The 24,411-nt window shown below is 50.1% G+C and overlaps 1 protein-coding gene across 2 annotated transcripts in view; it reads right to left on the bottom strand.

Annotated features, from left to right (window-relative positions):
- Positions 1 to 24,411, bottom strand: part of TNR (tenascin R) — a gene marked incomplete at both ends in the record, with an annotated part of 72,834 nt that overhangs the window by 30,522 nt on the left and 17,901 nt on the right. For both annotated transcript variants that reach the window (XM_081300340.1, XM_081300341.1), the window contains 7 exons: positions 2,574 to 2,720; positions 3,620 to 3,739; positions 4,875 to 5,144; positions 5,698 to 5,961; positions 7,040 to 7,129; positions 16,599 to 16,784; positions 22,269 to 22,538. In XM_081300340.1, coding sequence (XP_081156466.1) covers positions 2,574 to 2,720; positions 3,620 to 3,739; positions 4,875 to 5,144; positions 5,698 to 5,961; positions 7,040 to 7,129; positions 16,599 to 16,784; positions 22,269 to 22,538 — 1,347 coding nt within the window. The remainder of the gene's footprint in view (positions 1 to 2,573; positions 2,721 to 3,619; positions 3,740 to 4,874; positions 5,145 to 5,697; positions 5,962 to 7,039; positions 7,130 to 16,598; positions 16,785 to 22,268; positions 22,539 to 24,411) is intronic.

Here is a 24,411-nt window from a genome sequence, read left to right as displayed (position 1 = left end):
TCCCCCTTGCTCTCAAGTACGCAGTCCCGTGTGCAGCCCCCACCTCCATTGCCCTGAGCTCTCCTTTCTAATTCATCCATTAATTTCTTAAGTGCAGAGCAATGTGGCAGGTGCCATGGGGAATTTCAATGTATCCTTGTTGCGTTTTAGACATTTAAGTCTAGATGCAGAAACTCAGAACCTACAGAAATTGTTATAATTCTCTAATTAATGAGGTAATCATTCTTCCAAGTCTCATTGCTCTTTCATTGACATTAGGGTGTGCCTTGTGGAAAGATCTCCGATGCACTTAAGGAAGTGTAGTGGAAGTGCAGGGGTGTCTCCAGCTCTAAGAACTTCAAAGGTCCTCAGGGAGTGCTTGCGGATGACTGCATGGGATACGGGAGCCTCCAGAGTCGTATCTGGTTATTGAATTCCTGCTCACTGCTCCCAAGGCTCACTCTGGACTGATCCAGGGCAGGCTTTTGTGGCACCGAGAGCGAGAGCCAAGAGGATTCTTGCAGCCTTCGGGAGGCCAAGTGCCTGTGGGGGCACAGAGATGTCACCTGACCGCCTGTCTATTCTTACTTGCTCAGGCTTTATAAGCCTTTGCCTTATTACTTTGCTTCCCTTCCATCAAGTTGGATAAAATTGGGATTTATTTTAGAAATGGATGTTATTAAAACAGTTAAGGTATTGGCTCAACCTAAAGGTCATACAATTTATTTGGGGAGCCAAGATCTGCTCCTCATCTACCTCTGCTTTCTAATTGAATAATGTTTGTTTCTTGTTTTTTTTTTTTTTTGCTTCCTTATGTCCCTCATCACAGAGCAACAACCAGAAAAATTTTTTATGATTTAAAAATTTGAATTTTATCTATACTTGGTGGTTTCCAAGAGTTTTTCCAATGCAGCCCTTATTAGACCTCAGTTGGCTTGATTTCTGAGATGTGTATGACACCATGATACAAGTACCACGCCCTGCAGGAATGCTTATTTCTAGAAGACGTAAGCTCATAGACCTCAAGTTAAAACAGCAACAACAAACAACCATGAACCAGGACACTTCTGAGCACAGTCAAGTACCTGGAGGTTGCAAAAATAACTCTGCCTGACCTTGAAGGAGGGTGGCTTGGCCCGGTGTACCACTGCATACCTGCTTTAGAAATACTTAAAGCTTATGGCTAAGAATTTAAGAAGATTTTTGACCCAAGCCCCTGCTCTCTTTTACCTTGAGGGTAGGATGTTCTTGAAATCCATTGTTTTCAATGAGAAAAAGTTGGATTTTTGTAACATAATTTTCAGGAAGGTGGGAAGGGGGCTTCTTTTGACTCATTGGATGTTATTTCTGGTCAACATTTATTGACCAGATACTTCAATGATTCAGGGTAAGACGCAAGTAAAAAATATGGCTAGGTTTTCTATAGTCATAGACCTGCAAGGAGACTAAGAAAGAGTAGACTATTCTGTGCTATCTTGTGATAGTGAACAATTTTTCATATTTGTGAAATCGTGTGTGTGTGTGTGTGTGTGTGTGTAAGTGTAACTATTGCCAAAAAAAGAGATGCTGTTTCTGAGCTTGAAAAAGCAGTGAGGAATTCCAAGGCACATTTGCCTCATTCAGGAAATACCGTTCTCAAGGGGAATGAAGCACCCTTGGGAAACCCAGGTGTTCTGTAACGAGGCCATCTGCACGTTTTCCTCTGTGCTCTGGCTTACTAGGAGGTGGTCTGGAAGAAAACGTGGGCTGTGCCTTCTAGTGACTTCCATAGCTAACCTTTGCTGATTCTGCATAGTCCACGGTCAGAGGGGCCAGAGAGGAAGGGGCAGAGGAGCTGCCTAAGGGGCCTTGCCTTCAGGCTCATCCAGTGGGCTCATTTTAGGAGGAAGACATGGGATTGGGACTTCCCTCGGCCACTTTCCCGTGTGGCAAGCTGGTGGCTCCCTTCTGCCTCCCACCCTGGAGCTCACTACACAGGAGCTGACTGGGGGGGGGGGCAGGAGGCACCTGGGTCTAATGGGAGGACTTGATGGAGAACTCGGGCTACAGAGTGCCCCTGCAGGTGGCCCAGGATGCCACGTGGAGCTGCGTCACCTCCACTGCCTTCACCATGGGTGAGGGACTCATGGCCGCTGGTGCCAGCTCCTCTCTGGCCATACATGGTGTCTTCTGGCCATGCATGATGAAGAACCTCATGACCCCAGCTTCCTGTCACGGGAGTGACAACTGTTTTCTTCTCTCAGGTGAGATTTCCTTCCCTGAGTCTTTTTAAAAGTAAGAGGGGATAATTGACTTGTCTGTTCTGGAATTCACCTGCATGGTGTGTCCTTGAGCAGCCATTATTCATATTGGAAGTTCCATGAAAGTTCCTCATCTCAACCAATAAGACACCAACAGGGAGGCTCTAAATTCTATTACTAGACAAGACCATCAGTGGGGAGAGAAGTCACAAACTGTCCCTCCTGGCACAGGGAGGAGGCCTGAGAATGGCATCTCAGAGCCCAGAACTAAGGTTCTTGGTGTGAGCTCACACGACTTTGCTCTGGGCTCTTAAGTCCATGGCGGGTCCACTGCCATCAGGGAGACGTGCCTACCTGTGTGCACCAGAGTGCAGATGCGCTCGCTCTCCTCCCTGCCCCGCACACTGTTGAGGCTGATTTCATATTCAGTGGCTGGGTGCAGCCTGGAGATGGTGAATTCTGTCACTGTGTTGGGCACCACTGAGCTGTCCAGCCGTCCTACTAAGGAAGAGCAGAATCCACCATTAAAACCTTGCTGCTTCCTCATCAATGTGATCAGGGGTGCGGTCTACATGGGGCACTGGTCATGAAGCACAGATGGATTTGGGACCCAGCACTGGATGTGAGGAGGGGGAAACGAGTGGTTTATGGGCTGGAAATGTTGAAGCTCAAAGAGAACTTGCATGCTTGTCCCACCCCTTCATTTGATGGGCTTCTTGGAACAAAGAGAAATGAGCTATTTATTGGGTGGTTTTCTAACAGCCCAGTTTTCTTTGAGGCAATTACATTGAATCAGTTTAGAGTGCGTAGCTGTAAAGAGTCTGTGCAGCCCAGAGACAGGCTAGCCTGGAAAGCTGTCCTGCCCCCCACAGGAAGTGGGTACGCCCCCACCTCATCACCAGTGCCTTGTGCACCAACAAGGAATGCCAGGGTGCAGGCCAGGCTGGGCCAACTTCCCCTGACTCAAAACATGGCTGGAGCAGCAGGACGAGGACCACATCACAGCTGCTCTGGCTTTGTTGGGTCTTCAGCTATTCTTGAGATTCTAGTCTTGGGCTTCACCCTCTCTGGAAAGTGCATGGTCCTAGCTCTCGGCAGATTCTGTTAGGAGCTCTTTTATGTCATTGCAGAATCTAGATTTCGGTGACCAGCTTCCTCTGCTGGTGAAGGGCCCGATGTCTGGGGGAATGTACTCACTCCTATTTTGAGAGGAGTTGGCAAGCACAAGGTTTCTGGGCCGCTCCTCATGGACACATTCTCATTTTGAGGGAGCATGCCCCACAAGAGGGGGAAGAACACAGGCAGGGCTTAATGTCCATCAGGATACAATACTTTCCCCATAATAATTTCCATCCAGCTTCAATCCCATTAATCTTTGAGAAATCAAATTACTTGAATACCTTGGGTGGGTCGATATGACACTCGGTAGTAATCAAAAGATGCAACAGGAGGGCTCCAGGACACCACCACTGAGTCCTTGGTCACGTTGCTGATCGTGATGTCTTTGGGAGGGTCAATTCCTACAAAGTCCCAGGTGATGGTGGGAAAAAGACAAGACAACATGATGTGAAAAAGGAATTTCTATTCCTAGTTTTATGTTGACCAAGAGCTGATGTGCCCCAGAGGCAGACAAAACACTGGGATATCACGGGGCAGCCTGGATACCATGGTCAGGCTGATATTTCACCTGAAACCCATAAGATGTGGTCAAAGTGGTGCTCATGGAGAAGGTTTTAACAACACCAAGCCAAGGTGGCAAGGTCCGCACCTGTGCAGCAAATACGATTCATCTAAAGGCCAACTAGAACTTTCTTTTAAGTCCACATCATTTGTTTTGAATTCAGAATAACACAGTTATTTTCTCTGGGGTAAACTTCTCTTGGAAAAAACCCAACTTGCTCTTATCTGTTATTTTTTAGCAGCCACCTTAGGTTCTATTTGGAAAAACTTCCTATTGACTATAAAGTGATTTTGGAGCACAAGTCCAGAACAAATCCACTTTCCTAAATTGTATTTCATTTATGCTGGGTACTTTTATTTTTTTGACTGCTAAGAAATTGCAAGGTCAAATCAGCTGAGTGTTTAACCCACTCGTCCAGTTTGTGAGTTCTTGTCAGTAATGTAGGAAATTACCAGAACACACACCTTCTTACCCACGAACACCTCATATTTGGAATTGCATTTGGGAATGATGAGGTGGACTTGTGTCCAGATGGTCTCAGTGTGCCTGTGTTCCCAAACAATGTGTGAGTCCACCTGAGTGTCAGAACATCCCTGAATGATTGCATGGCCCTTCTGTGTGATTCTGAGGAAGCATCATCTGCACCAGTGGCCTTGTTGGGAAGTTGAAGGTGGCTCTCCCAACCAGGAACAGGTGTCTCTTCACTGTCGAGGTTCCTTGGGGGAGACTAGCTTTCTCCAGGGCTTTCTACTGGAGAGGTAGATCTGTAGACCAATGCATTCAAGCCTTGACCTCCTCAGGACATTGTGTCTATCCTACCTTCCAAACAGGAGCTTCCCATCTTATCATCTAATGCAACACTGGAAGAAGTAACAGGATGGCTCACCGACCCTCTTTAGCTGTAGAGGCCAACCCTGCCACCTTTTGAAATTTTATTGAATTTCACCCACTGCTGCCCAGTCTTTCAGCCTCACCTGTGGTGATGGAGCCCACGATGGGCTCTGAGGTCACTGTGCCATGGACAGCCACCAGGTTCACGATATACTCGGTGGCTGGCTGCAGACCCTTCAGGACAGCGTGTCTCTTGGTGGCATCCAAGGAGACCTCCATCATCTCTTCCTCTTCATCCCGGGGGCTGTAGTTCAAAATGAGTCTGTCTGCTGGGGGAGACGGGTCACTCCAGGTGATGTTGACACTGGAGGAGGTCACATGGGAAAAGTGCAAGTGGGAGATGGGGCGGAAGCCTGCAAAACACAGAAGGTGGATGGTTCTGAAACACACATGAGGTGGGGACCGTGGGGTCAGAAGAGCCACTTGACTGCAAGGATCTGCTTCTGTCCTTCCTAAGGGCTCCACTTCTCCACACTCCAGTGCTGTCCACCCTTCCTTTCCCAAACTGTACATTGAAGAGTTAGTTCTGATAAGAACCAGAAAACTCTTTGGTACTGGTCCAGGACTTGAACTCCATCCTGGAAGGGACTTAATGTGATCCTTGGGTCCTCAGAGTGCCCACTGACTGAGTGTGGTCAGGGAAAGATGGAGAGGATCAGTGCCTTTGTCCAGGCTCATAGGAAACAGACACCAATTTCCAGGCATGTGGCATCCCTGCCTCCCCTTTACTCCTAACCATCCTCTCTTGACATACTTGTTTATTTTTCCTCCATGTCTTCTTTTTCAACCCATCTCTCTTTCTCTGAAGGCAACGGGGCTTTGGAAGGATGGACAGCTTAGAGGACCTTCTTGCCACTAAGATGCACAGATCCCTGAACCTGGCTGGGACTTCTGCTGCCCTGGTACCTGTGAAGGCATCCACAGTGGACTCCACGCTCTGCTGCCGACCCCTCTCTGCGGTGATGGAAATGATGTACTCTGCCCCAGGCTCCAGATCTGTCAGTGTATACGAGGTTCTGTCCTTGGGCACGGTGACTTCTGAGGCAATCCCAGAGGAGGGGGTAAAGGTAATTCGGTAGTGGTCAATGGGGCCACTGGCCTTGGTCCAGATGAGGGAGATGGAGGTCTCTGAGGAAGCTGTCACCATGAGGTCTCGGGGACTGTCCAGTTCTGTGGATCAACATAAGTGGCTTATTTTATACAGGTTCCTCAGGATGACCAGTCTTCCCTGGACTACCCTGTGTGTTTCCCAGCTATCAGCAGGCCTGCTGACCGTGAGCCTTAGCTTGTCATTGCTGATACTTGTCTCAGTTTTTGTCAAGCAGTTTATTTTTGAAAGATGGCCAATGTCTTGGCAAAGAGATAGACAATCTGCAGAAAGGCAATATTAGCTCCAACACCACTGGAATACATCCACCTCTGGGACAAAGCTGGATGCTGTTTTTTAAGTTCTTCATATTAATTTTCACTCTGCCTTTCTCAGTAGGCCAACCCTGACGGCCTCTCGGCAGGCCAACAGGAGCCGCTGCCCAGTAGGGGTACCCCATTCCTGGCAGTGGTAGCTTCCCTTGGCTCTCCCATTTGTCCTTGAGTCACTTTGACTTGGCTAACAGGTGGCCAGATCTGAGCACTCCTGGAGAGCCTCGTCCTCGGGCTTTGGCAGTGAGGTTGTCTGTGCTACACTGAACCTCGGGAACAGGGATGGGTCCCAAATCCCCAGCCCAGTCCTGCCCAGGCTGTTTTGTATCTAAGCTCTTGGAGGAACTCTGAGATTTCTTCAGGATTTAGAAGCAAATATTCTGGCTCCAGAGCAGCAAGGGTCTCTAGTGGATTTTTCTACTACCTTTGAATTTTATAGGTTATTTGCAAGTTAGACCTCCACGCCAGTGACCTCTTGGAGGGACTGTCTTTTGACTCAGACTGCAGATGCCCTGTTCTGCCTGCTGTGGGTGTTCTAGATAGAAATGGAGCCTGCAGTGGCACCTACCTACCTGGGGTTTTCCACCTTGGCTCTGCACTGCTCGGAGCAGCCCTTCAGGTCTGGAGGAGCAAGCACAGGTCCATGATGGGGAGAGTAGGACTCTATCTTGCATGTCTGATGTTAGAATTGGACATCAAGTGGCTGTTGTCACTAGGTTGATAACTGTCACCAGGGCCCTGTTCTCGGGGGCCAGGAGATGCCTCCTCTCGATGGCTCTACAGGCTTGCAGGGCTGCCTAGCCTCCCGCAGCACCACCCTCCTACTCACCTGTCCTGGCATTCATGGTGGCCGGCACGCTTTGTTGTGAGTTCATGACAGCAGATATTCCAACTCCATACTCGGTGCCAGGTATCAGATCTATCAGCAGAGGCACAAGCAAACATTAGTGTGCGTGTGTTGGGGGTAGGGCGTGGGAAGGTTGGAGCGAAGGAAGATGAGCTCAGGCTCCTGTTCAGATCTTACCTTTCGTCCTCCTTGAGTGTGCTCCTAATTTTACCTAGTAAATCTCATTTCACTGCTCAGGAAATCCGTACCAAGCCAACAGAAGGAACCGGCCAGTGCAAAGCTTCCTTCTTGCTGCTGGTCTTGGACAGCAATGAGGCTGCTCTTGTCAGTGACCTCCAGAGGTGTGGTCACCTCTAGAAGGTCTCCCTCTGTGCTTAGAGTCTCACGTTGGCTAGAACTTGTGAAGGGGTTTCTTGCTGAAATCATAAACTGGGGGAGAGTAGGCTCCCCCCAAATCAGCAATGCAGCAATGCAGGCCCAGAGTGCTTACCACTGTGGATCCCACTTTAGAGCCCCTTCTGGTAGCTCCTGGAGGTGACGAAATGCCAGAACTGTCTGACCACAGGGCGTGTGCCTCTCAGGGCATCCATCTGGGCTTTGTTATTAAGGACTGTGGCCGGGTTTCCAGAATTCTCTGGGGTCTCTTCCTACCCTCTGGCACATTCATTTTCAGACCAGCTTGTTGGACTGGTGTATTGGTTTTTTACTGACTAATTACCACAACTTCACACATTTATGATCTCCTGGTCCAGGAGAGCTGAAGACCCACAGGGTACAGCAGGGCTGCGCTCCTCCTGGGGGCTCGTGGGAGGAGCCACTTGTCTGCCTATCTCAGTTTCAAGAGGCTGTCTGCACTCCTTGGCTCACAGCCCCCTGATCCTTCATCAAGCCCAGCAGCTTAGCATTATTGCCTCTCTCTCTCTCTGATCTAGGTTTCCACTGTCACATCTGCTCTGACTCCAACCTCCCTGCATCCATCTGGTCAGTACAGGAAAACTTGCCCGTCTCAAGATCTTTGATTCACCACGTCCACAAAGCCCTTCTTGCCGTGTAAGATGACATGTTCACAGGTGCTCGGGATTGGAACGTGGACATCTGGCGACCATGATTCCATCTACCACCACAGGGGTCAGACTCATTCCCATTTATCATGACTGTGATTGTAGAAAAATGCAACTAAATCAAACGATCACCCCTGGAATCTCCAAGGGTCACTCCGAGTCCCGCTAAGCTCTTGAACCATGGATTATTATAATGCTATCCTGCATTTATATAACACAACTCATGCTTTTCAGAATTGAATGTGTCCGGGAGCCTCCCCGCCTCCTTGAGAGGGAGGTGGGAGGGCTGTGCTTTCTCCATCTGTATTAGTTTCCTGAGGCTCTTGTTATAAATTCCTGCAAACAGGTTACTTAAAACTACAGAAAGTTCTGGAAGTGTGAAGTCAAGGGTCAGCAGGGCTGTGCTCCCTCTGAAGGCTCTGTGGCCTCTCTCTGGCAATGCATTCTTTGGAGGACCTCTGAATACCGCACCCTCTGCCTCTGGGTCCCATGGCATTCTCTGTGTGTGTGTGACTTCTCCTCTGACAAGAACAACAGTCTTATGGGTTTTAGCGCCTGCACTAATCCAGTATGACCTCATGTTAACTAGATTACGTCTCCAGAGGCCATGTTTCCAAATGAGGTCACATCTCCACGTTCTGGTGGACATGCATTTTCAGAGAATGGTATTCAACTCAGTATACCTTTTTTTTTTTTAATAAAAAGAAATTGAGGCACAGAGGAAGTCTATGATGAGCTAGAAACCATGACTCCCAGACTTTTTGGCCTGAGAGTGCAGGGCTTTCAGAACTGAGAAGCACTCCTCCACTCCCACCATCTCCTGCTGCCAGGAGATGGTGGGAGTGGATTCCCAGGGCAGCTGTGACCGCCCTGAGATTCCTGAGGTCAGTCCAATTTGATAGGGGATGCTTTGAGCCATCCTCCTTTAACAAATGGCTTGGTTTAGTCAAGGGGAAGGCTGCATGGTAACCAGACCCCTCCAACAACAGCTTTGGTACAGGCTACACTCTACACACCTCCATGGTGCGTGTGGAAGAAACTACCTGGTGGCATTGGCCACGCTCCCTAAAAGGAATGGAAAGAATGCAGTCAGGAAGGCATTAGGATCAGCTTCCTAACCAGCTCGACCACTTTCCTAACCCTTAGTTCTTTCTTTCTCTAATCTGTCAGGTGTGTCTCTAAAGTGGAGGTCAAGTTGAATTCTGACGCACTGTTTTATATGGAGGTCTGCCACCTTCCACAGGGTACAGCTGAATTCTTACCACCTTAAGGTCTCAACTTCTGTAGAATGGGACTGATACCAAGATCCGTCTATGTGAGGATTAAGCACCTGGCCCGTAGTGACAGTAGCCAATGTTATTATTATCTAGCAAAGAAAACTACTCCAGGATTTTGAGTCCTTTGGGGTAGGTGGTCTTGGAGCTATATAAAGTACCCTAGGCAGGCACAGGGGGGTCCTCGGTACACCTGTAGATGCTGGGTCGCTCAGGCTTAACCTGTCGACTCTGTCGGGAACCAAAGATTCAGAGTCGAGGGGTCGGTGTGGAGTTGCCCTGGCTCAGGGAGCACCTATCTCTAGATGGAGCAGGGCCTGCAACACCCCAGGTCCTTTCAAAGCCCACATTTAGTTCTGTCAATAGGTTCAGTGAGTCCCAGGTACATCCTTGGTTGGAGAAATTAGATTACCTTTGGGACATAAACTACTATTCTCAGGCAACTGATTGAGACCTTCAATTGCCTATAATGAAGTAGAAATTCTCGGCGGTAGATGAAGGGTGACAGATTGAGGGAGAAAGACAGAAATTATATGTTGCCAAACGGATCTAACATGCAACATTTCCATCCGAGTTTCTTATTTATGAAGCTTAAATGAAATGTTCAATAATTTACAACAGAATCGTCTTCTCCCAGAAAATGGCAGAGCAGAATTGAAAGCACTCCCTCCCAGGTCTCCTGCCTCGGGAATGGGGAGTGGGACTCGCTTCCAGGTGTGTGCCTGTTGCCTGCCTTTGATTGTTTGCAGCTTTCTTCCTGCGCTATCACTGAATTGTTGCTCTCTGCCAGCAAGTAAGATGCAGTTCTGCTGGAAAAGAAAATGTGTACAGGAGACAGACCCAGGACACCTCCATCAGCGCTCCCAGGACCCCTAGGGATTTCTTATTTTAAAGAACCCTTAGCTCTCCATCAACGCTTTCTTTATCTTTCCATCCATCTCCTGCAAGTGGCAGCACATAAATGGTCTGTTCTCTTTCTCAACCAAAGCTCAGAAAATTTATCTCATGGGAAGCCACTGTGCTCCGTCCCTTATAGACTTTCCCGTGTTCCGGCTGGAGGTCGACATGTTCCCAACTCTCCCCACACACCTTCCTGTGCTTCTCTGAACCCCTCAAGCATACAGGTCATCTGCTTGACAAATATTATTGAGGTCATCCTTTGTGGCAGGCACAAGGCTGTGGGCTGGGGATACCAGCAAGCTGAATGGTCACTGCCCTTGCCCTTCTGGGAATCAAAAGAATCTGAACTGAAAAAGCAAATTAATTATTTACTGAGCACCCATGAGAGGCCAAGCACTGAGCTACATGCAAAAGATAATCTACAAGTATAATGAAGAAGAAAGGGAGGGAGGGAAGAAGAGGTGAAAATGAAGAGGTTTCGGGTCTCTGATGGCAACAAACACGGCTATAATTGCAACTTCTTGGAGATCACACACGGCACCTTATTTAATTCTCCTGTGGCTCTGCTGGGAGGATTCTGCTCATGAGCAAGGGGCTCTGAAAAGCCCATTCCTGATTAAGATCACAAAGCTGGTGTTGGAGAAAGCCAGGTTTAGAACCCAAGCCCCTTGTTCTTTCTGGTCCCTGTCCCTAAGAGTGCAATAGGTTGGCAGTGGGGACTAGACAAAGTGACTTGGAATTTGAGAGTGATGGGGTACCACACTGTGGGCTGCTAAGAGCCACTGCAGAGGGGTATGGGATCAGTACAGGCTGGAGTTGGGCCTGAAAGCTAGGTGGAGGAAGGAAATAGAGTTCTCTGGGGGTCAGAATGGGGCAGGGGCAGCAGTAATAGGTAAATTAGGGCTGAGAGCAATGAGAGGAGCAAAGCTCACCTGCACTGCAAGGGCTATGGTGACATACAGGCAGAACACCTCCCCTCCTGTTTAGGAAGCCTCCTTGCACACTTGCTGCTGCTAGTGGGGAAAACAGGGTGGTTCCGGGGAAAGGAGGCCTGAGAACGGTCACTGCTGTCTCTTGCTCAGCAAAAGCATGAGTGAGGTGCTTGTGGACCGCCGCCTTGGTTGGGCTCAGGTGAGCATGAAGAAATATGAACCCTTCCATCTCCCAAATCCCTGGGCTGAAGCTCAAGTCCCCTCTCTGGGGACAGGGATTGAGTTGGCCCTAGCACACTGGATTCCTGCCCACACAAAGAGGGACAAACTGAGAACCCTGTCCCAAAGGAGTTTGCAGTTGGTTTATTAGTTTCAATAGCAATTATGTTTTCAGTGGTTATTGTTAGTTTTCATGTCTGTATCTTTACTGTAATCTTAGGTCTTTAAGATAAAGGATCTCGGGGCTGGGGATGTGGCTCAAGCGGTAGCGGGCTCGCCTGGCATGCATGTGGCCCGGGTTCGATCCTCGGCACCACATACAAACAAAGATGTTGTGTCTGCCGAAAACTAAATAAATAAATATTAAAAAAAGATAAAGGATCTCATTTTTTTTCAGCATGCAGTATAGTGGAAAAATATATATGAAGCAGAAGTAGCATAGTGCCCATGGTGGTAGGGAGATTTCCAAGAGAGGATGTCTCTACTGGGTTTTGAAGGGTCTTGTGGCCAGTTGGCTGGGAAGGGCATTCTAGGCAGAGAGAACAGCATGTGCCAAAGTAGATCTATTAAAATCATTCATGAACCTAATATCAGACCCCACCGCAGGCAAATTTCCCAGTGGTGTAATTTGGAAAAACTAGAGATTTCATAGATGGAGAGATACTTGAAGACAGGGGGTCTTCTGACAGCCCCTGAAACCTCACCAGGTAGGCAAGGGTCTCCTTTTTGGTTAAATGGAGAGCTAAGCCCCCAAGGTTCTTGCATAAGAAGGTGTTTCTGCAGGTCTCCCCGGATGAGGCAGGCTTTTGAGGACATACCTTGCTCTTTGGGGTATAAATGATGTTCAAGTATCAAGAGGAGCTGTCCACTCCATCCTGATTCTAAACCCATTCGGGCAAAGAATAGCAATACCAAGCATTCTCAGAGGGAACTTTCTTGTTGCCAGTGAAATTAATGAGGATCATGGCTCATCCCCCCATCCTGCAGGCACACCCCATTTCTATAAACAAGGGCTTTCTCTAAACAAGTGCTACTTGCTGAAGAAGCCAAAGCAGAAGCTGAGACATCCCCAGCTGAGACTTTTCTCCTGGGCCCGTTTCCCAAGGCTTTTAACACTAGAAGGGACAGGCTCCCCAGGTCCCAACTCCATGAGGAGGTGTGTGGACGCCTTCCTCTCCTGCTTGGGTCTCTGCAGCCCACTCCCACTGTCCTGCCCCCGAAGCCCCAGAAACGACCTTGTGTTTAGAGGGTGCCTCACCAAAGTGACCACTTGGGGTCACTGTGACCTCACCCAGAGGTGGCTGAACACATTCTGGCCCTGGTCTCAGGCCCAGCACCCTGACCCCTCTCAGGAGAGCCCACAGGGCACTGAGGGCCTGGTGCTGACGTGGTATTTGTGCGCCGCCATGAGGAAGTGCCGACAGGGAGCAGTGGAGCCCGAGGGCCTGGCTGGCAAGGGGACGGGAGTTCCTCGAAGAAGATCCTCCCATGGACAAGCATGGTCTCCTGCCTCTGCACCTCGAGGACCTCACCATGTCACCACCACCCCACCAGGCCCTGAGTGAAAACATGGAGAGTGATACACCTACCGGGATGTGGGCCTGCCCCCACATCCCCTGGCCCCCAGAGGCCTGGAAGGTGGCCGATCACATCACCTGATAAAGACACGCTTGCACACACCAGCACGCACGTGTGCGCAAGGCATGTGATTGCATGTGTGTGTGCATGGTACATGTATGTGAGTGTGAGTGCAGGTGGGGTGAGAGTGCAGCTGTGCCTGTGTGATTTGTGTATTTGAGAATGTGTGTGTGAGTGGTTGTGTGAATGTGCGTGTGTCTGTGTACGTGTGAGTGAGTGTGTCACATGTGGCTGGCCCTAAGTCTTCTTTCCTTGCAGTCCTGTGTTGTATTGTGATGTCTAAAGGGACTGAGGCCCTGGGTTTCCTGAGCCTGTTGGTGGCTTTTCCGGTGATCCGCTTGCTAGCTGGTCAGGTGGCTGTTGGCAAGGCCCTCGAGAGGGCTTACAGGCCAGTTCATATCTCCTTTGTTCCCTTGGTCCTGGGGACCCTCAAGGGTGGCCTCTGTGCATGAGGGAGGTCTGGGGAGAGAGCACAGGTGGCCGAGGGCATACTCCTCTGCCTTCCAGGTAAACGTGGTAGCCACACATGCCTCCCTGATGACCCAACAGAGGAGTCACGGCAGGTGCAGTAACCAGAGTGGTGTTGACAACTTGTACTAGTCCCAGGCAGAGAGGCTGCCTCCTGACCACCTTTCAGCCAGGGGCCCAGATCTCCTTTCTTGGCTGAGTCTCTATCCCCTTCCTCTGTCCACTAGGAGTCTTCCGTGAGGGCTGACTGTCTTGTGCTGCTACCCAGGCATCAGAGTGATGTCCACAGTCCCTGTGCCAGGTTCTAACCTGGAGGTGCCTTGGAGAACACTCAGGGACCCTTTGGAACTCCAGGTGTGGTTTACAGGCCAAGCAGACACCAACCCACCTAAGAGGCTAAGCCCAAAACGGACTCATCATTAAGACAAGAAGCCATCAGAGCAGGGGGCTATCATGGCAGACACTGAGTCTGTTGTTCAGAAACAAGTTCATACTCCAGAGGGATCTGCTCAGAGAATGATGGGGAAGATGTCTGGTGCTGTGCCCAGCTGGAATCCGTGTGGCAAAAGGCAAGGTCTGCGAAGGGGGATGGGGGGTGTGTGCTGCTGCAGCCCTTGAAATGACTCAGAGCCCACAGAGTCGGGGAAGGCCCAGATCCCACAGCAAAGGGCCAACGTGGGCCTCCGAGACAAGGCCTCTGAAGTCCAAGGGCCATTGGTGGTATTTTGTGGGAATAAAGGGGGCTGCGTGTGTGCCCAGAGGTGACCAGGCTGTCATGGGTCCCCGGCTGAGCTCTGTGGAAGAGAAGAACAGTACAAACTTGCCAATGGCTTCTGACGCCCAGTGTTAGCAGCTCTTCCCTAAACTCCCTGCATACGTGACCTCATGGAAGATTCATGGTGACCCTGGGAGGTGGGTGGTGGCAGCCCTGCTTTACAGAGGGAGAAACACAGGCCGAGAGGTCTTGCTGGTGGCTCAAATCACCCGCAGGAAGGGGTGAGCTTGGATTTAAGTCCAAAGCCTGGGCTCCAAATGTGTCACCAGGCCCAGGGTCTCCGGAGACCTTGGAGGCTGCAACGATTTCCTCTTTAGGATACAAGCAGGTCTGGGAGGGAGAAAGCTCTGCCGCTTGGAGCTCAGATCACACTGCTCCCTCCCCTCTTTCTCCTTGGGGCCCTTCCTTTTCTTCCTCCAGATACTGCTGCAAGAGAGCAAGTGATCTTCATAGCTGGAGTCTCAGCCAGTAGCATGTCCTTGATTTGGTTTCCTTACATACCTCTAATCCTTCCTTAAATCACATAGACATTTGCCTTCATAAATCTCCTCAGCTGTGAGCTCCCTGAGATAATTGTGTGACATTGTGTGAGTGTGTGTGTGTGTGTGTGTACTTGTGTGTGTGATTTTTCGTCAGCCCCACTCTAGCACAACATACTAACCTATCTAAACCCACTACTCATAATAATTTACCATCCCTTATAGCCTGTGGCATTTGAATCCTGACCGTCCCTTACATTTGGCTTCGTTTGTGGGAAGCAGCAGCGGTGGGAGGAGAACCTTTGGAACGGGACTCGGGAACCCAGTCCAATCACAGCTGCGGACTTGCTAGCTCTGTGAACCTGGCAAGTGTCCAGATTCCCAGGGCCTCCGTTTCCTCATCTATAAAGTGGGGTTGCTAATAGGACCATCTCATGAGGTTTCTGTGAAGATGAAAGAAGCTATAACTATGGCAAGGAGGTCTGGGATTTCAGCTCAGGAGGAAAACAGCTTTGATTGTGCCGCCCTGGTTTGTGGTCCACTCTTTGCTGGGTAACTTTTGACTAGGAAGATGGCAGACACTTCTGCAGGAAGCCAAGACCAGTCAACAGACTGTCTGGGAGCCCTCGGGCAGCCCTGGGCCAGGACCGCTCAGCATTGCCTTCATCAGGACCCAGGCCCTGTGTTTGCAGTCGCCCTCCCTGGGCAAGGTCTGGCAGCAGGCTCTCTTGGATGGGCATGCTGAAGGGCCAAACAGGAGTCAGCACGGTTCTCCAGCCAGGTGTGGTGGGCAGTGGGCACTGCCTTAGTCCACACCACCACTTCTCTTGTTTAACCCCAGCATTGGTCTCCTGACAAGCCTCTACCCTTGACCTTCTCTGCATACCACAGTAATTACATCACCTTATTTAAAACTCCCTCAATGGCTCCTCATTGCCCTCTAGAATAAACCCCAAGTTTTTACAGGGTATATAAGGATGACCAGGCTCTCACCCTGTCATTGGCCTCTCACACTCTATGTTCCAATCAGAGTAAACTTTTGCAGCTTCATTCACTCATCCCTTCAAGAAATACTGCTCTAGGACCTAGAATATTCTAGATACCGTAATGGACCCTGGGGATTCAATGATGGGAAAAAGAAAATGTGGTCCATCTTCCCTGGAGCGCCAGGTCTAGGGAGAAGCTCAACTGTCAAAGAGTCACGCCCACAGGTCAGAGGCATCTTGAGCTGTGCTGAGAGCGAGCTGGACAGCATGATCTGGCTTCTTACAAAGTGGCATGTGAACTGGGGGCGGGAGGGAAAGCCAGCGTGAACTAAGAGCAGAGCAGAGCACCATGTCAGGAAGGACAGCACGTCTGAGGGACTCCCAGACCCATGGTCCAGGAGCAGAGAGGGCACCAGGGGATGGAGAGGGGTGGGACTTGAGAAGGCAGGGGACTGGGCAGGGCAGGCCAGCCATGCTTAGGGTTTTAGTTTGCCCTGAGAGCAATGAGCAAATACTTTGTGTTACCTCATGAGGGTTTTACTTGGAACTTAGACATCGATACACTTTGTGTTACCCCATGACCATCCAAAGGTATGCACAATGAGTTGGCATCACCACGAAAGTATTTTGAAAAGATCCCCCCCGCCCCCGTTTTGATGGATTGGATGGGCCTGAAGAGGAGGTCCCTGCAGAGGTTCAGGGAAGGGATGAGAGTAGCTCAGCGGGTTGGCTTTGGGGAGAGTGGCCTGAGAGAGAGCTGTGAGGGTGTAGACTGAGCAACCATTGTGCCCCCAAGAGACAGCACTTACCTGTGAGGGTGGCTCTGGTGGTTGGACCAATGCTTTTGGGGACCAGCACCTCATGGTATTGCTCCCCGGCCAAGGTGCTGTAGACGACCTTGTATTCCTGAACTTCTGCCTCGCTGTTATCCCACTCAAGGTCAAGGCTGGTTGCTGTGCGGGAGCCGACTCGTAAATTCTTGGGGGCATCAATCTCTACAAACAGACAGACATCACCAACATCACGCCCGATAATGTGCATCTGTGGTGCGCCTTGAATTTTAAAAATCTTTGTGGCGAGACCCCCACGCTTCCTGACCCTCTGCCTCACATTTGAGTGAGCTCTGTTTCTGCCCCTGGCTTTGTGGTCTGTCCCAGCAAATTCCTTGGTCTGGTTGGAGGGTTTTTCTTGGAAATTAGACATCGATACACTTTGTGATACCTCATGACCATCCAAGGGTTCCAGAAACTTGGAAATGAGCCAACTAATATCACAGGCTCCAAAACAAAGCAAAGGGAACCCCAGTAGGAGAAAATCAGGGATAATCCTCAAGTGATTAAAATGGAAGAGAACAAAATCGGGTTTGAACATCAAGCAAAGGGAGGAGGGTTGATTTCAAGCTGCCCTTCTGGAGTTTACGAGTACAGAAATAGCTGAAAGTTTTACAGATTGGAAAATTAAAACACAGACAGGGGAAGTGAGGTACTAGAAAGAATACGGGGTTTGGAGTCAAGCTTCAGTTGGATTTCCAGCTCTGACACCTGCAGGAATGGGTCCTGGACAAGTCTTCCAGTCTCACTGGGACTTGATGGCCACTTCTGTAAAAGGAGCAAATGATGCCATATTCCAGTTGCCGTACGGTTAGACAATACATGTCAACTTGGTTGCCTGGTGCCTGGTGTGAAAATAGGTGTCCAGACCCTGGGCTGGCTTCCTGTTGCCTCCGAAACTCTTCCTGAGTTCCAACAGTATTGCACCCCAATGCTCGCTCTTGGGGTTCCACAAATTCCAGTGCAATGAAGGGACTATCAGCTTCGGCATCTCTCCCACAACCCCAAGGAGCTGCTTCTCTCCCTGAGAACTGACGGTCTTGTCTGACCCATTTGGGGACCTCTAGGTGTGACCCTGAAAAACTGAGACTCAAATTTAACTTGGAGCAGACCAGTCCTTTGTTCCAAGCAAACCTCCCCTGGGCTACTGTAGTCTGCAAAAGCAAAGCAAGTATCCTGGATCCTCTTGCAAAGATGAGAATGCTGCAAATCCACCCAAAAGCAGAGGCTTGGGAGTGAGAAGTATTCTGTTTAGTGATGTAAATTGGGTGAATCTTTTAGCAGATGTATGTCTCTGCAGCTTGTTTTCTGAGAACTGTTTTTCCAGTCAAAGTACTTTAGCAAGGGGAGCTGTGCATCCCTGATGTGTTGTGTGTGTTATTTCTCTAGCAGTTGGGTGGAGGAGCCCGTGGGAGGATGTGCCTGACATCATGGCCCTGAGTGTCATGGGCGGGGTGTGGCACCTGACCTGAACTGGGGCGAAAACAGCTGGGTTAGGGTCAAGGTGGAGACCTATACCTAGTGCTCTTACCTTGGAAACATCCCCTTTTTATAAGGACTCAGAGAGGACTCACTGCCAACGGTTCTGGGAGGTTTCTTCTTAGGGCTTTTGCCCTGTGGATGGGGGTAGAGTTTTCTGTGAAGGGAGTAGACACTTCCAATGCCAACAACCCTAAAAGAGGTCATTCCTGGAACAAGAGCTTAGGCAGAGGGGAACCTACTTGTGGTTTCAGGGTCTGGAGGCCTGGCTAGGAGGGGAGGCTGAGAGGCACCCCTCTAGGTGGGGAACAGAGCTGATCTCTAATGCATCAGCAGGCCTGGGGCGAGAGGCAGAGGTAGATGGCTAATGGGGGCTGTGGAGCGACTTGTGGCTATGAACTCTAAAGCACAGGCTAGATCCCATGATTCTGTTCTGAAGCCTTCCCTGTTGCTCCCATCATGAGCTCCTGAACCTCCCTGCAGGCCCGCTGGCCTGGCCTGCCTGCTCCCATGCATCACCCTGTCCTGCTTCTACCCTATCCCTGGGGCTCGGCTGTCTGCCTTCTTTCTACTGTTGAAACACATCAAGCTAATTCCTACCTCGGGCCTGTGCACTGGCTGCTGCATCTGCCTGGAATGAGCTCCAGATCCCTGAATGTCTTAGTCATTGAGATCTTAGTTATGATGTCATGTTCTCAGAAAGCCTTTCCAAACGGCTGGATCCAGCGGATCCCCTCCATGTCATCCATTTCACGTCTCATCACAGAGCTCACCATCACAACAATCTTGTACATTTCTTTCCTTTTCACTGGCAAATTTCCCCCAGGAGTATGCCATGCATGTGATCCAGGTCTTGCCTTTTTTGTTCTACACCCTTAGGTCCAGCAGATGCTCAATAAAGACACACCAAGCCACTGAATGAACACCATCAGCTCTGTTTTGTTGGCTAATTCAAAGCCTCTGCAAAAGTCTTGTCAGCTGTTCAGCCATGGGGCTTGGGATGCTTGGGGTGAGGTGGTTCAGGGAGAAGAGCTTTGGCTGAGGACAGCTGGTGTTGCAGGGGCAGGAAGCCCCCATGTCCTCTGCCATCCACAGTGAGAATCTTGGCTAGGAAGGTAAGTACTGTCCTGGTTGAACTTGGGAAAGAGTTTCTATGAGAATCCCAGAGTGGAATCACTGAAAAGCAGGTGGGGCTTGAGCCTTCCGGGTGTTCCCATTGGTTTCCCAGATATGGTACTCCAAGTTGGATATTTTAATAGGAAATTATTGTCTAAAAGTCTAGAATCGAGGTGTTGGCAGAGTCGCTTCCTTCGGAGGGCCGTGGAGAGAGCGTGGCGGCCTCTTTTGGCTTCTCAGGAGTGGCCAGCCATCTTTTGGTGCTTCTGTCTCCGCTCCCATCTTCAGGTGGCGTTTTCTTTGTGGGCATGTCTGTCTCTGTCAGAAGTTCCCCTTTCCATAAGGACATTGTCGTATGGGGTTAAGGCCACCTCAATGACCTTATCTTAATTTGCCTAGAACCTATTTCCAAATAAGGTCACATTCATATGTACTAGGGCTTCGACACCTTTTCAGGAGATGCAGTTGAACCCATATCAGCATTCAAGAGAATTTCGGAAGCATTTAGGTCACGTGCACCCGTGGCTGAACTCTGTGGCTTCAGGCTTATGCTCAAAGATGCCCCCTACAGCAACAGTCCAGGGATGGTGGCACCCCCTTGAGGGCAGTGGAAGGCCAGGCTGCTGAGGGTGGGGATTCAAGAGACTGGGCTCTAGATTTCCTGGGTTGGGGCTGGCTTCTCCCTTGCCACTGGCTTGGGATGCTGCCATCAGAGCCTTTTCATTTTTCAGAGCAGCGCTAAGACCCAGGCAAATATCCCACTCACCATGCAGGAAGCAAATCTCTGTTTTAATTGCCTGTGCAATTAGTGCGCTCCTAGTGTCGAAGCCATCACCTGGAAAAGCACTTTGGTTAATTTGAATTTAAGCGGAGTTCTGGAATGACTAAGGGCCCTGCCGCGAGGGCCCGGGTACTCTCTCATCATTCAGCTGGCACATGCCAACCCCGAATTTGAGAGTCTGTCTGCAAAGCTATTTGCGGCTTCTGGCCTCTTCTCCCCTTCCGGTTCCTAAAGCAGAGGGGAGTGGGTTGGATGGACAGGCCGAGGTTGCACAGAGAAGGCAGCCGGCTGCCACTCACCAGGCACCGGAAATGGGAGAATGGAGCAGAGGCGGCAGCAGGGAGCTGAACCCCAGGGGGCCCTTGGAGGTGGGATGTAATTGTCTTGATTGGAATTTTCCTAGGCCGCTGGCCAATCCTGCTTCCATCTTGTTGACCCGAACATCAAGAATTTGCTTTTCACCAAGCTGCTCACTGCTCGAAAGCCCTCTTCTCCTGTTTTGCCTCTTCAAACTCCTTATCAGAGCAGAGCACAAAGAAACCACTTTCCAAACACAAACTCTCCTGAAATTAACAAGAGAATGCGGCACTGCTGGGGCAGGTGCTGTGGTGTGTGCGTGGTGGGGGTTGACCTTGAATTCTCATCTTTCCTCACACTCTGCCAGGAATATTTTAGTTAAATGAGGGAGAAGAAGGGAAGAGAAATGGGCAGAATTCGGCTCCTCTTTTCCAGGGAGAACATTCAGTCTGGGGATATGTTCAGAAAAAATTATCACTGGCCACCCCCTGGGTGAGGGAGTGGAGTCTGGGTAAAGGATAGACAACCTGGAAGTTCTCTTGCAGAATGAATTCCTGCCTTCTGCAGCTCGCCAGTGTCTACATTTGCTTCTTTTTAAGGAGCAAAATCTTCTGGGTGGAAAGAGCCCCATTGAAAGACTCCTGCTTCTCTGTCACTAGGGAGGGTGGCCTTAATGGCCAGCTCTGCAGCAGAGCCTGGACACTGTCCAGCACTTCCCTCTCTTGTGGGATGGGCTGCCCCATGGACCAGGTCTCTTCCCATTCCTCCTTGCTCTAAGTCCTAACCCAAGTAGCCCCCAGGTCTGCCACATGGACAGATAGCCCAGGTCCACAGTGCTGGTCAGCTTGCAAATCTAGCTGGCAGTCACACTTGGCTGCACGCTCCAACCTAGGGAACGTTTGGGTGTCTTTCTCTCTTATTCTTTGCCTTATTTATCAATGGCTTAAACCCAGGTGGAGTAGGGAGTGCTAGCTATTGAGCCTCCTTGAAGCCCCTGGGCTTGCTCCACCCCATGACAGGATCTCAGGCCACAACCCAAGGCAAGATGCTTGAAATAGTGATTCTTCTACTGTCAGATGATTCTTGGATCCTACAGATGCCATCAGTCTCCTCGAATCCCTGGGACCCCTTAGAGTTAGCAGAGAACCCTGACATGTTCCCCAAGGCAGAGAGGCCAAGGCCCACCCCGATTAACGAGGCTCAGTGACCAAGCTGATCACAGAGCCTTGCTGACTGAGCCAGGGTGCCAGGAAGCTGGTCCCTTGGGTGGTTCCTGTCTTTCTTGCCCACAGTTGGCCAGACTAATGGGCACTGAGAGTCGGAGCGAGTCACCTGCGCTCTGGCCCTTCCCGAGTGCTGGTGAAGCTCTCTGACGCTAACAGCCTTGGGAAGGGGGCCGTGGTCACCATGGCGGTTGGGAGGCGTCAGGTGGGCTTCCAGTTTCCTGTCCCTGGAATCAGGGCTTGGGTTGGCCCCATGCTGGTGCTTACACAGGACGAGTCACAGCCCTGCATTCGGCCTGTGGTGGGTCGGGTTGGGCTTTGAACAACGCCGAGGTGCTCCACCGTGGCCATGCAGCCATTGCAGATTTAGAGAATGACTACAACAATATCCACAAATGGCCATGAAGCGTCCCGAGCAAGACGCACCTTTCCCAAACAGTCCCCAAGTTGTCATTTGGGCTAGCACGACGGATGCCCCGATGTCTTCAAGATAAATGTGTCATTTTACAAATGTCATTTTGCAAACCTCAGGGACTCATCGGAGGACAGGACTCAGTCGCTGGTCTGGCTGGCAGAACGAGGATCAGAACCTGTTCTGCTCACTCTGGTGCCTGCTTTTCCTTTGTGCTGCGAGGCCCCAGACCACTCCCCTCCTTCTGGCACTGACCACCCCACTCCTTTCTGCTCCTCTTGTGAGGACTCCACCAGCTGGCTCCCCCCTCCTCCGTGCTCCTCTTCCCACGGCAGCCTTACCTGTTGTGAACTCGGTGGTGGTGGACGCGCTCTCGTTGGCCCCTCGGACCGCACTGACTGACACCGTGTAGCGGGCGCCGGGCCGCAGCGCTTGCACTGAATACTGGCTGAGGGGAGGCTGCAGCCGGAAGGTGGTCTTCCCGCCTTCCCCGCCCACCAAGCCATATTTCAAGAGAATGAAATCAACTTTAGCCCGAGGTGGGGTCCACTCCACAAAGGCGACTGTGTCAGAGACATCTCGAACCAGGATCTGCGTGGGCCCATCAATGACTGAATGAGAAGGATCAAATAGAACAAAACGTCACCAGTTGGGCATAAGCCTTTGGCACCTGCCCCCTCCTTCTGGTATGAGCTTGCTGAAAGAGGGCATGGTGTGAGCATCCCATTTTACAGACAGGGAAAGTGAGGAACACACTTTGGCAGTAGGACTCAGTCCTCTTGATGTTGGTCCAGTTCTCCCTTTACCATGCTGTAGCTTCTGGGGCTGGCACTTCCCAGTCTGGGAATGGAAGGGCACTTCCTGGTCTGAGAGACTCAGACCAATTTCTTTCTGCAGGAAATGGGACAAGGACTTGAGGACCAAGCTTCTGGTGCCCAGCTCCCACCTTCAGGGAGCCCCTAGGAAAAGTCTCTGGAGTAACCACCTGGCTAAACATCTGAGACTTAGACCTAGTTGTCAGAGGTCACTGTGAGTGTTCCAAAGCTGACCTTGCCTAGTTGTTCTCATACCCAGACAACCCAGTGGCTGAGACTGTGCCAAACCCAACAGATGTGTGCCTTTGTTCCCAGGAAACATGCCCTCTGGGAAGACACAGTCCTCTGGGCCATTTTTTTTTTATTGGTTGTTCACAACATTGCAAAGCTCTTGACATATCATATTTCATACATTAGAATCAAGTGGGTTATGAACTCCCATTTTTACCCCAAATACAGATTGCAGAATCACATCGGTTACACATCACATTTTTACATTAATGACTGTTGTATTCTGCTACCTTTCCTATCCTCTACTATCCCCCCTCCCCTCCCCTCCCATCTTCTCTCTCTACCCCATCTACTGTAATTCATTTCCCTCCATGTTTGTTATCCCATTCCCCTCATAACCTCTTATATGTAATTTTGTATAACAATGAGGGTCTCCCTCCATTTCCATGTGATTTCCCTTTTTTTCTCCCTTTCCCTCCCACCTCATGTCTCTGTTTAATGTTAATCTTTTCTTCCTGCTCTTCCTCTCTGTTCTGTTCTTAGTTGCTCTCATTATATCAAAGAAGACATTTGGTATTTGTTTTTTAGGGATTGGCTAGCTTCACTAAGCATAATCTGCTCTAGTGCCATCCATTTCCCTGCAAATTCCGTGATTTTGTCATTTTTTAGTGCTGCGTAATACTCCATGGTGTATAAATGCCACATTTTTTTTATCCATTCATCTATTGAAGGGCATCCGGGTTGATTCCACAGTCTAGCAATTGTGAATTGTGCTGCTATGCCTCTGGGCCATTTTTGTTTTCTCCTCCAGGGCTTGCATATTTCTGAGAAGGAAGGACACTGCAGTTACACCTAGGTCCTCAAGGTTTCCAGCGAATGTCCCTCATGAGCCCTGGCCTCTGGCACCATGTAGCTGAGGGGAAGGCTGGGAAAACTGGCTAGTCTCCTACAGGGCACAGCATCTGCAGCTCTAGCACCGCTGGGTGCTGTTCATATTGAATTATGCTGGGAGAGGGCCAGGGAATATAGAAGGGGAATAGCAAGAGGGAGAACCTGGGAGAATAGAAGATTACTTCTCAACTCCTCGGGGAATGTCTGTAGGGCTAATAGCTCTTTCCTATTCATTATTCACTACCTGCAAAAGAGGAGGCCCAGACTCCAGATTTGCATTTGCTGTGTGACCTCATTGCTCTGATTTGATCTGATCAATGTTGATATTCCCCAAGGATCTGGAATTGGCACCAAATTGACTCTGGTTCTCCAAGCAGCCTCTGTTGGACCATGAGCTGGTGTGGCCATTGTCTATCATATTCATACAGAAATAGAAACATCAGATGGCATGGGGCAGGGAGGAGGAGAGGAGAGGAGAGGGTTGAAGAGGGGACAACAAGGGAGGGGAGATGAGGGACCATATGGAACTTCTAGAAAGCCCCAGAGT

This window comes from Spermophilus citellus (assembly GCF_964194105.1).
Source record: "Spermophilus citellus genome assembly, chromosome: 6".
Lineage (NCBI taxonomy): Eukaryota > Metazoa > Chordata > Mammalia > Rodentia > Sciuridae > Spermophilus > Spermophilus citellus.
This window is presented reverse-complemented; position numbering and strand designations above follow the sequence as displayed.